General features: G+C 33.6%; 1 protein-coding gene across 1 annotated transcript in view; it reads right to left on the reverse strand.

Annotated features, from left to right (window-relative positions):
• Positions 1–17,198, reverse strand: part of ADAM2 (ADAM metallopeptidase domain 2) — a 107,823-nt gene that overhangs the window by 25,035 nt on the left and 65,590 nt on the right. The window contains exons 12-15 of the mRNA XM_063077506.1: positions 15,613–15,793; positions 13,635–13,733; positions 13,325–13,520; positions 2,211–2,316 (exon numbers count right to left, since the gene is read on the reverse strand). Of these exons, the coding sequence (XP_062933576.1) occupies positions 2,211–2,316; positions 13,325–13,520; positions 13,635–13,733; positions 15,613–15,793 (582 nt within the window). The remainder of the gene's footprint in view (positions 1–2,210; positions 2,317–13,324; positions 13,521–13,634; positions 13,734–15,612; positions 15,794–17,198) is intronic.

The raw sequence follows: 17,198 nt of genomic DNA on the forward strand, positions 1-17,198 counted from the left end.
CTACTTCCCTAAACCTTCCTTAAAATCACCTAATGCAAGCACAAATCCTGTAGTAAGTCTCTAAAACCATGGAACTGAGATGCTCCACAGCATGACCACTGAACCAAGCATGTGTGTTGAAGTCTCCAGAAATCACATAAAAAGCATTTCCTGGAAGCATAAAGAAATGAACCATGTTTCCAGCTGCTGCTCACAGAGAAGTACAGTTTATAGTTTCAGACCAGCTACGTTAAATCCCTTTCATAAGAAAATTCTATAACCTTCAGAAAAGCAGAAATCAATGCAGAGTTTCCATATGTATTATTCATAATATGCAGTATAAAGTAAAACAAATTGCTATACATACAAAGAAAAAGTAAAATGTGACATTAAGGGACAAATAAATCACCAGATACCAACATTAATTTTATCTAGACATTGCAATCAGCAGAGAAGCACTTTAAAGTAGATAATATAAACATAACCAATGATTTAAAGGAAAATATAGTCATAATAGCTAAAAGGTTTCCTTTAGTCAGTATATGCTTTAGCAATTGTGAAACAAACTTCTGTGTATTCTGAACTTGAGTGTATGAGAAAGAAACATATGAATATACTAAGATGTACATTATGGTGTTTAAATGGAATTAGAATTATTACTATAAATTCACATCTTAAATACAGGATTTAGGTAAAAGAATATAGAAATGTGTGATACATATATGTGCATATGTTATACATATTTTCTTGCTCTGTTGACTGAGAAGGCTTAGAGGTAATGAAAAACAGTAGATACGAGCAGACTTGGTGCCCAGATATTTATTTTCTAAGTACTGTCCTCTACTAAAGGAACCAGGGGTCCTTGGATAAATAGAGGAATCCAGAGCAGAGGTAGGAGAAGCATAACAGGAACCTACAACCGCTTTGATTGTGCTAGAAAAATTTGAAAGTCCTTAAGAAAAGAGAAAGTAATGGACTCAAAGGGGTTCTCACTAGCCAAACTGAGACAATTTGCGAAAGTATCAAAATAAATAATGAAAATATATTCTACCACATTGAATAAAATAACAATTACTAAATCTGAATTAATATAAATCAATACATAGGTAAGTAAATAAATAAATATAGAGAAGGGAATACTTCTTATAGTACATTTCTAGCTAATAAAGGCAAAGTCAACAATGGAGTTAGAAAATCATCAGTGAATTTTAAAACTAGGGGTTGAATGTTTGAAGAGGAACAGAATATGCCCACAGTCTCATTATAACTCCCCACAAATTACACATTAAATGCAAAAGAAAAAATAGTAATTTCATAGTTGAGAGACTTCAGAAAAATAAATTTACGAAAGCCTTTAACCTAAAATTTTCAATATTGAAAGAAAATGGCATGTGCCTTTGAAAAAAGTTGCACTATGCAGCACAACATTACTTCAGTGGTAAACATGCCAAAACATATGTCTAAAAATACATTTTGAGTAAGTGCAAATATCCGATTCTGGATTCATTTCTGAAGAAAGAAAATATATAAATACTTTATTTAAAGACAACGAATGAAGTTCTAATATGAACCATGTTTGATTGCTAGAATATGGTTATGTAAGAAAACGTCTTTATTCTCAAGAAAGATATGCTGATTTATTTATATAGGGGTAAGAAAGAACAGTTTTAAACTTACACTCAAATAGTTAAAAAAATTGAAAAGCGAGGAGAGGAGAGAGAGTTAGAAAAATAGAAGGACAAAGTAAATAGAAAAATCTAAACAATTAGCAAATTGGGGCAAAGAGTATATGGCTATTCTCTGTAGTATTTATGCAAACTAGAAATTCTTTACAGAATTTTTGCTTTTACTTTTGAAATAATATTAAAATAAAATTGTGCAGTAAAACAGTGGGCCTCGGTAACATTCTAATTAATAATGTATAAGAATTGGCATCCTTTGTAAAATTAAAGTGATAAAAATGTGAAATAAAAAATAAAAATGACTACCGATGGCTAATAAATGTACCTACATGTAAATTAAACATTTTGTGGGAAAGTTCAGGGGATAATTTGGATAAACAAGAAAGAGAAATACAGACTTCTGCATCTATGACATTTATAATTCGATTAAACATGGTGTTACTTCATGGTCAGGTAATATTTTGCTTGCATATAAACTTAATTGTCTGGTGATATGCTCAAACATAAGGTGATAAATAGAGATTTCTTAATAGATTTCTTAAAGCATACTTAGGTTTACACTGTACATATCCTGAAGGACCTGAACCACAGTTCCCAGATTGATCAGTCATAGAATTAAGTTGATTATAACATTCTTCAGTACCAAATTCTGCACCTGAAAAAAAAGTCCAAATAGTCATATTGAGTATATATTAATTTAAGATAATTAATGAATACACTTAAAGTTCTGAAATGGTTTAAAATACATTACACAAAATAGGATTATAATATAAAACTGAAAATAAAAACTAGATTTAAGTTCACACAAAACCACTTCGATGAAATATTTGAATTCAAAGGATTCCTGTCTGTTGTTCATACACGTCCTAGACGTGTCCGAGAATTAACCACTATAAGCAGTTTAACTTCAAATTTTAGTAGGTCCACAAAATACATATCTATAAAACATAAGAATTTTTTCCAAGTAATTGACCTATTGATCAATAATTTGTTTTTGTATGAATATCTTTTTAAGCCTAACCACTAACCAATTATTTTTTAATCATAATTTCCTCAGAACAATAAAATCTTCAAATCACAACCGACTCTTTCTCATGCTCGCCATGCAGCCCATGTACATAATCTGTTTACTTTTAATTCTTATAAAATTCAGCCTACAGACAGAGCAATTTGTTTCTCACGACCTCCATCAGTTCTGCCCTAATCGAAGAACTGAGGGTTCTTCAGGATTGCTCAACCTCTGCACTGTGATGCTAGAGAGAAATGACGCACCTTGGGAGGAGCCCCAAGAGGATACGCTAGGATCTCAGCTGGAACCCCTAGAGGCAAGGGAACTGGAAATTAGCAGTTTATTTTGTCCCAGACATCATTGGCAAACACGGTTATGGGAATTGAAAGTTTTGACTTGGCTAGGACAGCAAGCCATTGCTAGTGAACAGAAAAATAGGCCAAATTAGAGGCTCTTTCATAACTGTAGTGACAAAATTAGAGACCTGAGGGCCCTTAAACTATACTTGGTTTCTTCCTCAAAGCTTATTTTCTGATTTTAAACACGTGCAGGGCAGGAGATTAAAATATAAGGAGATGACTTTCATAAAGCAGAACAGCTTTTTCTGCAGTCTCTGTGTTGTGAGTCTACGGTGAATATAAAAAGTCACATACATATAAATAGCACAAAAGATGAAAGAGAGAAGTGGGGATATAGTACTCTTTTAAGGTTCATGCACTGTGTGTGAAGTCGTATAGTATTAATTAAAGATATTATAAAACCTAGGACAATCACACAAAAATAGAGTCATTGAATCTTAGAATAACTTCCAAAATGGTGAAGTGAGGATCTCAAGGAATTTGCTCTTCCACTAAAACAACAAAAAATACAGGCAAAATAACTAAAACCAAGAATTTAGCCAAAATCTACAGATCAAAATGAAATTAATCTAGTCAAGTTGTCAGAAGCTAATAGCCTTAGAGCTAATAAAGACGTTTCCCCTCGTTTGGAGCTCTGTTAAAGGTACCATATCCAGATCACAGTCAATAATTTATCCAAACACTCAATTCCACAGAAATCTCTATTCCCATGGTTTTGTGCTTGCTTGATTTGACTTAGAGCTCAGCTCAGTGTAAAAAACAAAATAGCCTTATTCCTGGGCCATTACTGGCATAATATCAATCCACTATCAACATCCCAGCAGCCTAAGGTGTAATTTTAGTGGAGGCAAATGAGTTACTGGGAATTTAAGAGAAATCCCTGGAGAACTAGATCACCATAAGGAACTTTGAAAAGCTCAAATATAACTGGATCTAAAAAGCTGCGTGCTTGCCAAGAACAATCCTGAGAAAGAAGTCTCTACTCACCCCCCTACGGAGGATATTTTGGTCCTGTTTGAGCAGAGCGTAAGAGCTAAGACTGTGTTATACTCTGCCTGGAGTTGGAAGCTATGTCTTTTCACCCAAGAATCCTTGGCACAGGGTAAAAAACATACAGTCAAGGTACTTAGTGAAATATGACAGATGATTGTCTGGCTACTAAATTATACTGACCAGGAAGTCTTCTTTTAAGCCTTCAGAAGTTAGGCTTAAAAATAAAAACAAGAACTTTAAAAAAAAAACTTAGTGGAGAATTCAGTGGCTGCACATTGCAGGGAATGCAGAACTTACAAAATTAGTTCACGAAAGTCACTAAAGAAGCAATAAGACAACAAAAACAAACTGTGGAAGATATGCAAATCTGATGCCAGAATTGCTAAGCTACACTACATGCAAACAGACAAAAAAGTATGCTACATACACAGAAAAAAGAGAACCAGCAGAAAGTATCCTCAGAGACGCAAAATTTTAAATTTAGTAGACAGAATTTAAATCAGCTGCTGCAAATACATTCACATTACTAGAGAAAACCATTTCTAAAAAAAAAAAAAAAAACTAAAAAAGAAAAAAAAAGTTACAAAGAGGTTTCACCAAATAGAGAATACTAACATAGGGTTAAAAATTATTTAAAAAGAAAAAAATAACAAATAGAAATTCTGGAATCGAAAGCTATAGTAGTCAAAATAAGTGAATACGATCCCACAAGCACAGGAAACAAAAGGAAAAATAAACAAATGGGATTATATCAAACTAAAAATTTTCTGCACAGCAAAAGAAACAACAGAGTGAAAAGACAACCCACAGAGTGGGAGAAAATATTTGCAAAATCTACATCTGACAAAGGAGTAATATCCAGAATATACAAGAAACTCAAACAGCTTAACGGTAAGAAGACAAGTAACCTGATTAAAAAATGAGCAAAGGAGCTGAATAGACATTTCTCAAAAGAAGATATACAAATGGCCAACAGACACATGAAAAATGTCACTCGGCATCAGGGAAATACAAATCAAAACCACACAGATATTATCTCACTCCAATTAGACTGGCTATTATCGAAAAGACACAGAATAACAATGGCTGACAAGGATGCAGAGACAGGAGAACCCTCCTACACTGTTGGTGAGACTGTAAAGTGTTGCAGCCATTATGAAAAATGTTATGAAGTCTCCTCAAACAACTCCAGATAGATCTGCCACATGATCCAGTTATCCCACTGCTGGGAATATGCCCAAAGGAATGGAAATCATCATGTCAAAGGGACACCTGCATTCCCATGTATCTTGCAGCTCTATTTACAATAGCTGAGAGTTGGAACCAGCCTAAATGCCCATCATCTTAGTGGGTAAGGAAAATGTGGCATATTTACACAATGGAATATTACTCTGCTATAAAAAAGAATGAGATACTGCCTTTCATAGCAACATGAATGAATTTAGAGAAAATTATGTTGTGAAATAAGCCAGGCACAGAAAGGGAAATATCACATGTTCTCACTTATATGTAGAAGCTAATAAACAAAAATAAGTAAATAAACAAACAAAAATTATTCACAAGAAAAGAAAAAAATTTCAGCAACCGATTTAATCTGGCAGAGGAAAGTAACAGCAAGCCTGAAGATAGGTCAATAGAAATTATCTACTATTATACTCAGTAAAGAGAATGAGGAACAGAAAGAAAAACAAATGATTGCAAATAAGGGAGCGTTACGGGCCAAGGGGACACCATCAAACATACCAATATTCATATAAAGGGATTCCAAAACTGAGAATAAAAATACAAAGGGATAGAGAAATATGTAAGGAAATAGTGTTTGAAATCTTTGCGAATTTAAAGAAAAATATTAACACAGAGATACAAGATCAACATTCTCCAAGTACAATAGTATCAAAGATATACACACTTACACATATTGTCAACTTGATTATAGTCAACGACAAAGAAAAATCTTAACAGCTACCTAGGAAAAAAGACTTCTTATAGATAAGGATGCTCAATAAGATTAATAGCTAACCTCTAATTAGAAACCAGGGAAGGTAGAAGACAATGTGATGATATCTATAGGGTTTTGAAAAGAAAAGGACTGTCAACTAAGAATTCCATATTCAAAAAAACTCTTTTCAAAAAATGAAAGAGAAATTATAATATTCCAAGATGAACAAAATCAGAACCATTTCATCATTAACTGACTGGCCCAGGAAGACATACTAAAATGCATCCCTTAGACTGAAATAAAAGGACGCTAAGCAGTAACTCACATCAACATGAAGAAATAATGAGTGCTAGTAAAGGTAATGACATAGAAAATACAGAAGATGGTATAAACACATGCATTGTTTGGACTCTCTTCTATAGGATTTAAAAGACAACTACATAGAAACAACTATAAAACTTTGTTTATGGGCTTATATAAAGATGTAAATTGTATGATAAAAATAGAACAAAGGACGGGGAAACAAAGACATATATATATATGCAAAGCTTTTGTTTACTTTTGAATTAAGTTAGTATTAATTGTTTAAAGTTGAGATACTATGATACTACTTGTAATACCCAAGAGCAAGCCACTCAGAAATAACTCTATGTAGTAAAACACACACACACACACACACACACACACACACACACACACACACACACACACACAGAGGGATTAAAATATTACACTAGAAAATATCCACCTCACCGAAGGGAAGATTAAGGAATGGTGGGGAGAAATACATTGAAAACACATGGAAAAATGGCAGATGTAAAGCCTACCTTACTAGTAATTACATTATGTAAATGGATTAAAAACTTCAATCAGAAAAGAAGAGATTGATAGAATGGATTAAAAAATACAATCAAAGTATAGGATGTCAGGAACATATGGAATTTTGATTCAAAGACACCAATAGGTTGAAAATAAAAGGGCACAGTTATAATAACACAAATAATAACAAAGAGAGCTGGAGTGGCTATACTAACATCATAAAAAATAGACTGTACAACAAAAGTCATTACCAAATGCAAAAAAAGGAGGGAATATTTTGTAATGATAAGAGAGTCAATCCATCAGGAAGATATCACAATTATAAACAGATATGCCACCAAGAAAAAACCACCAAAATCCATGAAACAAAAACTGATAGAATTAAAGGAAGAAATAGGCAAATATAATAGTCACTGTCAACATTAAATAATGGATAGAACAACTAGAGAGTAAATCACCAAAAATATAGAAGATTAGAGCAATACTACAAACTCACTAGATCTAGATTTCTATAAAACAGTCCATCTCACACAGCAGAATACCTATTCTTCTCCATGCATTTGGAAATTCTCCTGCATAGACTATACATCAGGAAAAGACAGTCTAAATAAATTGTAAAGGATTTAAATAATACAGATTATATTCCCTGAATACAATGAAATCAAATTAAAATTCAATAATAAAAAAGCATAAGGGAAATGAATAAATATGTGGAAATGAAAGAAAACATTCCTGAATATCCAAAGCATCAAAAAAAAAAAAATCTCATGGGAAATTAGAAAACACTTTGAGATGAAAGAAAATTAAAACATAACGAACAAGAACTTATGGGATGCATTGAAAGCAGTGCTTTGAGAGAAATATACAGCTTAAATTTTATTCATATATATCTTAAATTAGAAAAGAAGAAAGACTTCAAACCAATGACCTCACATGCCATCTGAAGATACTGAAAAAATAAAAAGGAAAAGATTAGGCAAACAGAAGGAAAGAAATAATAATGATTATATCAGGAAACAATAAAACAAAGAATAGACAAAGATAGAGAAAATCAACAAAGTCAAAAGTTGGTTCTTTGAAAAGATCAACAAAATTGACAAATTTAAATTATTAATCAAAAATATTCCCACAATGAAAAGTCTGAGTACAGATGACTTCATCAGTGAATCCCACTACAATTTCAAATGATTAAATACAGTCCATCAGAGATTCTTCCAAAATATATGTTGTATACATGTATCAAAGCATCATGTTGCATCTCATAAATATATGTTAACTATATTGATTTAATCATTCCACATTGTAGACATATATCAAAATGTCATGTCATGTAGTATCCCATAAGTACATATAATTTTTAAAAATCCTCAAGAAAAAAATTATATGAGTAGAGAAAACTTCTTTAAATGAGACCTGATACTAATACAACTCAGACATTTCAGAAAAGAAAAATTTGAGACCAATATTCCTCATATAGACAAAAATATAGATACAAAATTTTTCAGGGAAACTGTGGACCAATATCCCTTATAAATATTGACACAAAAACCTTCAAAAATATTAGAAAACTGAATTCAAGGACATATTAAAATTATTATACAACATTACCAAGTGAGATTTATTCCTGGAATGCAAGGATGGTTCAATGTACAAAAAACAATTAATGTCATACATCAAAATAGCAGAATGAAGGGGAAAAACATACACATGATTATGTCAATTGGTGCACAAAAAGCATTTTACAAAATTCAATGTTCTTTAATGATCAGAAACACCCAACAAACTAGTAGTAGAAGGAAAGCACCTCAATATAATAAAGGCCATCTGAAAAAACAGTCAGCTAAGTAATAGTCAATGATGAAAGATTGGAAGCTTTTCCTTTAATAATGGGAACAAGACAAGAAAGCTGATTTATTCAACACAGTACTGGAAATCCTAGTGAGTCAGTCCATTAGGCAAGAAAAAGAAAGAGAAAACATCTAAATTGGAAAGATGTAAAATTCTCTGTTTGCAAATTATGTGATACATAATCTTATATATATAGAAAAGCCTAAAGATTCCAAGAAACAGACAAAAACTGAAAACTGTTAGAACTAAAAAACAAATTCATAAAAGGTGTAAGATACAAAGTCAGCACTCAGAAAATCAGTTACATTTCTCAACATTATCAACAAAAAATTCCAAAGGAAATTTAGTAAACGATTCCATTTACAATAGCATCAAAAAGAAGACATATTTAGGAATAAAATTAACGTGGAAGTTCAAAATGTTCTTGGAAAGATTTGTATTATCTTTCAATTCCAGTTTTCCATGAACTTTTTGAAATACCCTTGTATATGTTAGTCTTTTGTCAACAAACCCAATATACCTTTCATGGACTCCTCTGAATTTACCTTTCTTTGGTTTCTATCTGCCTCAATCTGTCTTCAAACTCATAGTTTACAGATATTCTATTCCAGTGTGATTAATCTGCTTAAGAACTCATCAATTGAGTTCTTGATTATACTTTTTAAATTTTTCCTTTTTATTATTATTCATTTATTTATTTTTACATTGACAGATAAAATTGTATTTACTGTGTACAACATGTTTTGATGTATATATAGTAGAATAACTACATCTAGCTGCATTTCTAATTTTAATTCTAGAAACTTATATTTCATATATTTAATTTCTAAAATTTCCATACGATATGTTTTGTAGTAACCATGTCTTTTAGGATAATCTTTAACTCTTCATTTAATTTCTTCAGTATATTTATCAATTGTTTTAATGCTCATATCTTAAAACTCCAATATCCTTGTTTCCTGTGCTTTCTTTTGTTTTTTTGTATTGCTATCCTCTTTAATTTCTCTTTTTTCTTTTTAATTAATTAATTTTTTTTCTTTTCTTACATTCTAAGTTGTTGCAGAGCAGTTGGGAGAGAGCGGAAAGGGGAGGGGGATGGGGTGGGAGGCGAGGAAGGGGGCAGGTGGGCGTGGCCAAGGCGCGCCCATCTCACTCCAGCAGGGAAGCCGCGGGGGTCCTCCGTGGGCTGGAGGTGGAGGGGGTGGGGGCAGGGCACAGGGCGTGGCTGACGCTCTAGGTGCCCAACCCCCACCTCGACCTGCAATTTCTGTTCTTTTAATATGCAGTTATTTTAAGCATCATGTAAAAATAATAATATGGTGTAATCTACCTCGAGATAAAACCTCCCTCTGCTTCTAGCTGGCATTTAGTATGGAAACGATCACTTTAATCCAGTTAGGAATTAAACTGACCCAAAAGTGACCTTAGTCTTCATGGGGCCTAGTCCACCTCCAGGTCACACTTTTCCATCACAAAGTCCTTAGTCCCAAATAAAACGTGGGATGTTTATTAGGACTCGTTTTCCTCCCCAAAGGCTGAACCCTGTGAGCCGGGGACGTTCTAACGTTCTAACGTTCACTGCTTGAGCTGCTCAGGGGCAGGTGGTGTCTGTCCCCTGTCTGTTGTCTCAGCCTCTACTTTCAAAGTAGCAAATGCCTCAAAGAACAAGAATGAAACGTTGGCCTCCCCTCTCTGAGCATCCCTCTCACTTCCTTGGTGGCCCTGAAACACGTTCGAATAAATTTTTAAATTATTTTATTCAGTTTGATAGTTCTCATCGGGAGATTTTGTCTCAACCACACATCAACGCCTGCAGAAGCAGAGATCCTCCTGTGTTTTACTTTGCTTTGATGATGTCTATTTGAAAACTGTCTTAATTAGATATTACTACATAAAGTATAGTTAACCACAAATTTCAATTTATGAAAGACTATCATCATTAAAAGAACCATTTTTTAAAATTTCTCCCCTTCTTCCTACTTTGTCTTCACCATAGACTGTCACCTAAATTTTTATAACTTGCATTTTCTTACATTTGTATGTTCCTTTTTAAATTCACATATATAGCATTGCTATACAATATACTTTTTGTAGGTTTTCCTTTCAATGCTGTTTGACCATCACTTTTTTTAAGATTCTTGCAATGTTACTCAACAGGTACATAAATTGCATGGGTTTTTTTTTCTTTGTTTTGGGGGGGTGCAGTATGATATTTTCTACATTGTAACTAATGCATTTAATTTTTATTCTTTTTTAATTGGCAGCATTCTGATTATGAGTAAAGCTTAATACAACTCCAAATACTGATTAGCTATTTGGATATCACACTCTGTGAACTGTCTTTCTATGTAATGAGCCTCTTTTTATTAAAATTCCTATTTTTTGTAACATTTTATATTCCACAGAAGTTCCTTTGCTGTTTTCAGACTTGATAGATATCTTCTCTGTTAAATTCGTATACAATGTCCTCCACTTAAGAGAAATCTTAACTTTGGATGAAATCACATCATTTATTATTTTACTGAATTGCTATATTTTAGCTTCTGAGTTGCACCACTCTGTACAATTAGGTGGTATTCTGGCTCAGTTTTTTCCATATAAGCCATTTCGGTTTTTAAAAATCTTCCTCTTGTCTATTATTTTGTGGTCTCACATTTGTGATAGCTGGATCAATTTCCTATAAGATTGTTTCTTGTCTGCGTATTCTGTTCTATTCATTCATTTTCCTGTTCTATTTGGTTATCTTAATTCATAGGGCAACTATAACAGAATACCATTGACTGGGTGGCTTATAAACCACAGAAATTTATTTCTCACAGTTCTAGAGGTGGAGGAAATCCCAGATCAAAGCGCCAGCAGACTCGGTGTCTGGCGAGGCCTGCTTCCTCACAGCAGCCGACTTTCCACCATAATCTCATGAGGAATTTCTCTCGGGTCTCTTTTATAAGGGCACTAATTCCATTAATGGTGGCGTCACCTTCATAACCTAATCCCCTCCCAGAGGCCCTGCTTTACATTGGGAGTTAGGATTTCAACATATGAACTTGGAAGGGGACATGGTCATTTGGACCACAGCAAGGTCTACTTGCTAGTTTTGCTAATTAACCATTTCATTATGATTATTGCCCAAAAAGAAAAGTCTTCCAACTGTGCCGACATTATAGGACATCTGGTTAAATTCCTCAATATATCCTGCTGGGATTTTCACTTTGTTTGCTTTAAACTTTTAAACTAATTTGTTGAAAATTAAATTTTTCTATTCATAAATCTAATCTATTTCTTAAATATTTTAGAATACTTTTATACCCATTACTTGAGGTTTACAATGTTTTCTGTAAATATTTTCATATTGTTAGTTTAATATATTTCAATAGATTTCTTTGCTAATTTCAATTATCTTATATCCCATTACATTTTCTAATGGGCTTTTTACCATTGTAGAGAAACAATGCTGATATTTGCAGTGTGAAATTACGTCTATAAAACCTGCAAGCTTATTAGTTTTAAGTTTGTTGACCCTGTTGGCTTTTCCAACTCTTTGCTTCCATAAATTTTATTCCTTTCCCTCTGTGTCTTGTTATAATAGATTTCCACAGTTAAGGTTATTAACGACAGAAGGAACCCTCATATTGCTCTTGATATTAAACAAAATATATTTAAAATTTCTCCGTGTTCTGTTTGATTTATAGCTGCACAAACTTCCTAATTTTCTGAGACATTTTAAAACTTTATCAAATGTCATTTTCCATTGAGTGAGATACTTCATGTTATTTACATGTCTTAACGCCACTAATTTGTTTGCATGCTATCTGGTTTCCATCCCTGGCATAAACTTTGTGACTATCACTTTTCTGATATGCCGTGCTAGGTCTAGTGACTGACAGATGATTTAGGATATTCACACGGTTCTCTTAAACATGAAAGCCAGGGGCAACTGCTAATATGCAAAGATGTAAAAACCTCATGACAGATGACTAAATTTACAGTGCCACTTTATTTAAATCCTTACACAAACGTATTTTCTAATCTTGAACTATCCACGATTGATTGATTTTCAGCTGGAACAGGTAGCAAGTCTAATTCTAATTTCTGTATAAAAACAAGTTGTAAAGTAATTATCAATCCTCAAAATAAACAAATAATAAGGACGGTGGAAACAGGAACCATTGCTCTTGATTCCTCTTATATGAGCACGAAATAGTTACCTTTGTTGCCGTTTTCATTTTTTTCAAAAAATAATTTCATTTATAGTTTGTGCTTTGATTTTCCTTTTTGTTTTCCACCCCAGTTCACATTACCTGTCAAGGATTTACAGTTTCTGGATTCCTCTTTGGGATTTTCATGAGTCCTCCTTACAGTTCCCAGGTGTGAGCGTGTGCATGGACACGCGTGTGCGCCTGCGTGTGTGGTTTAAGTTGTATTCATATGACAACTTTTATATATGATCCTTTTAATGGCTGTAGTCATATTTACTTATTCTATATTTACCAAAACATTGTAGATAAGGAGTGGGAGAAGAGAGTATAGCTTGTAGTCAGTCAGTCTTCTTATTTCATGAACTCAGAAGTCTCACAGACTTTAAAACTTTTTGTTTATAAGTCACATTATTTGAAAGAGTCACAGTTACACATCAATATCTATTTCTTTGTGGTTTCCAGAAAAACATACATATGGGAAATCAAGTTGTGATAAATACCTGAGCCAAATGTATCCACACATTGCTGCTTCCCGCTCCTGCATACTTTATCAACACAGAGCCACTGACCGTTTCCACACGCGTGCCCGTTCTGAACAAAGACGTCACTTTGACATTGTGCGGATGATCCGTTGCAGTATTCAGGGAGATCACAGTCATTGATGGCAGGCCTGCACTCCGTTCCTTTTGAAGAAAACTGATGGGTCGAGGTAAATGACATGGAATAAAGCAGAATATGAGCACATAAGCATTATAAAGAATGGCCAGTTTACTTATGTAGGCAATACAGAACTTTTTGAAAAGATCTTACAACACAATTTGAGCAGCATGGTCCTTCATCACAATTTGAACCGTCTGTGAATGTACACGTTCCACTGTTACAGCATGTATTGCCCTTGTCATTACACTCCTGAAAGGCAAATCAAATGCTCTGACGTATCTTTCAAATTTTATTTACATTGGATAGACAGTTTAATGATGAAAACATATTATGTAATATACAGACAGATGCTTAACTTACATGTTAGCAAACAGAGAAAAAAGCCACTTATTCATTCATTTGCTGAGCAGACATTTGTTGATCACGTACTATGTGCTAGACTGTGTGTTTTTTATATTCTGAGAGCCCTAGGGCCCACCAGAGCCGAGACAATGAAAGCAACTCTGGCTCTTACAAAGAGATAGTTAAATACTAGACGTGGAATAAGCAGGAGTTATGATTTTAAAATTCCATTGTACTGACTACTTTTTACTAGATTTTCCTGAATTTACTATATTTTAATAAGCCTACATTTTATGAAATATTATAGGTTTACTTCAGTTTTAATTCTCTAATGAAAGACTGAAAAATTATATTACTTCTAAACATGACCGAAATTGTCACCTGTATACAATTCTCCTATATCTTATTTTTGCCCTATTATATGTGATAATTTATGCCTAGAGAATGTGTTTTAAAGAATTCTAATATTAGGGTAAATAAAGACAACACATAAGAAAGGAGAAGGCTGGAGAGACAATGCATTTACACACACACACACTCACACACACACACCACACACACACTCTCACACACACACACACGCACACACACTCTCACACACACACGCATTTCTAAATTCCCAGGGATTTGATTTAATTTCGAAAAACAGTTTCACAAAAGTAAACCTTGAGTTTTAATAATCTTAATATGAGTTATAACAAGACCCTCACTAGGACACACTGGATTTTTGGTATTCTTCGGCCATATGTCGTTACTACTGCAATCTGTATGGAATTCTAGAGGGAAAAGTTATATCACAGTGATTTAGACCTCAACTAAATGACAAACATTTAATGGAGCTAAGATATATTCCTGTCAAATTTCAGTGGAAATTTTCAAGATGTTTCTTTCAAACTCAGCAAAGCCAAAACAAGTAGATGATGGTGAATAATTTCTTAAAAACACATCACACCTTTAGGTGACTAGAAACATACTTTGCGTGCTGGGGAGAGTACACATGAGTGACCTCAGCCATTGCAGTAGGAAAAACTGAGCTCCATTCATGCCTTTTTGATTTTCTCAGGTCTCCGCCACTCTCTATGTTGCATAATCTCTCTCTCCCTCATTATATTCTCTTTATCTCTATTCCTTCCACCTCCCTCCAACCCATGAGCTTTGTCTAAGATGTTTGTGGTTTGGAAAAATGCTTTGCTTGATTATGTATGTTCCAAGTCTTTTAAACTTAAATACTGACCTGGATTAAAATATTCAGAATGCACAAATGTGCCTCTATGTTTTCTTGTGTGATAGTGAAAGATTTCTATCGATCCTTCTAAAATGGCAGATCATCTTAGGTTAAAAAGAGATACTAGGGAAGAATACACTCAAGAGGAAGAGAGGAAGCCCAGAGCAACTCAGTTATAGGATTCATGATCTTATTCATGGCATTATTTGCATGAGAAATTAGAACGGAGGTTATTAGGGGCTGTGAGGAGGGGGACATGGGAAGGTTAGGGTTAAGGGATACAAAGTTTCAGTTATGCAAGATGAACACGTTCTGGAGATCTAATATATATGACAATGTGACTACAGTTAATGATATTGTGTTGTATAATTGAAATTTGCTATAAGGGTAGATCTTAAGTGTTCTCACCAAAAAAAGAAAAGAAAAGAAAATGCTAACCATGTGAGGTTATTGATATATTAATTAGCTTTATTGTATTGAATAAGGCACTGTAACACTGTACAAACTAATTAACACTTCTTGATGCAATTGTGGTGTACATTCTTTCAAATCAGTACCCACCTGTTCACTCCCACAGTCACAGCTTTCTCCTTGTTCCAATACTCCATTACCACAAGTTTCCTGTTTGTAATATGGATCTAAGTGTGGCTGATTTTGAAGACATTGAGATTTTGGATTTGAAATAAAATATGCAAAATCTTCCATGCTGCAGTTACTAAAGGTCTTCACACCACTGGAATGACTAAAAATACATGAAATTTCAGTTTTATGTAAGAATTTCCATAGACTGCCTACTGTTAGAATAAAACAGACCAAATGCTCAATTGTGTTAGTGTCCAGACTTCATTTGCTGTGCATGGAAAGCCAACTGTGCAAGAATTTACAGTAAATATTAAGTATTTTAGTAGGAATAATAACTAAACAATACAATTTTATTTGCTTTCATATTACACTTATTCGTGACACTGTTCTCTTCTGTTTTAGTTTCTACCTTAGAAAGTGCTCCATCTGCATTTCATTTATTCCTTTTATTCCTAAATGTTTGAATAACCCTTTATTAACAAAAGAAACAATCTTTTCCTTTCTTCATGTTATAGGTAATCTTATCCAGTTCTATATTTTTAAATAGCACCTATACCTGACAATTCATATATTTGTTTCTCTAATGTAAACTCATCACCTAAACTCTGGAGTTCAATTCTTTACTCAGTGTTTCTTCTTAAGCCTATCTCATAGGCACATTAAATTTAAATTTAAATTTCCTAAATGCTTGACTCCTCTTCTCCCAAACCTGCCCCTCAAAAAGGATAATGTAATGTCTTAGAATGCGGACTCTGTGGCTAACCATGCCACTACTTACGAGGTTGTATATGAAGGTGTATGAATCTTCCCATGAAATTTCTGAAGTACCCTTGTAAAAGGTATTTAAATTATCTGTACTTCAGTTTTCTCTTTCTAATATGGAGATAAAACTGTTATTTATCTCACAGAGTTGTAAAAATATAATACATGCAAAGCACTAAAAACCACGACTACCCATAGTTTGCACCATTAGTGTATCCACACTCAATGAAGGGAAACTCTAATTGGCTAGTTGTCAGGACAAAGCTTTTGAGGTTATCTTCTATCTCTCACAGACCCCATATCTGTCATAAAACTTTGACAAATCTATCTACCATGTCCATAATGTATATATTCTTCACAACAACCACCTTTTCACAGACTTTGTGATCTCTTATTACAGATTAATGCAATAGTCTCCTAACTGATCATTACTTAAATTCTTGCCCTTTATATTTTTTCCTCAAGACACATTTAAGTATGTTCTTTAAAAAACTGACAGTCTTATGTTACTTACATGTTTAAACCTACTTATATTTTTCAGTCACTAGGGTGAAGTCTACATGATTTATCCACTCATTCTTCCTCTCAGCTCCCCGTCCTCCACCTAAACTCATTCTGCTCAAGTGCGTGGCCTCTTTGCCGTCCCCTTCACCAAGTATTTATTTCCTCTGCCTGAAAAGGGGTTTCTTCAATATATATGCAGTTTCCTCTCTTACTTATTTCAGATCTTCACAATTTACACAGATAGTATTTCTACGCATGCATTTAAAATGCCACCCCTTACTAGTCTTTAGTTTCTTTAG

Source organism: Cynocephalus volans, chromosome 13 (assembly GCF_027409185.1).
Source record: "Cynocephalus volans isolate mCynVol1 chromosome 13, mCynVol1.pri, whole genome shotgun sequence".
Classification (NCBI taxonomy): domain Eukaryota; kingdom Metazoa; phylum Chordata; class Mammalia; order Dermoptera; family Cynocephalidae; genus Cynocephalus; species Cynocephalus volans.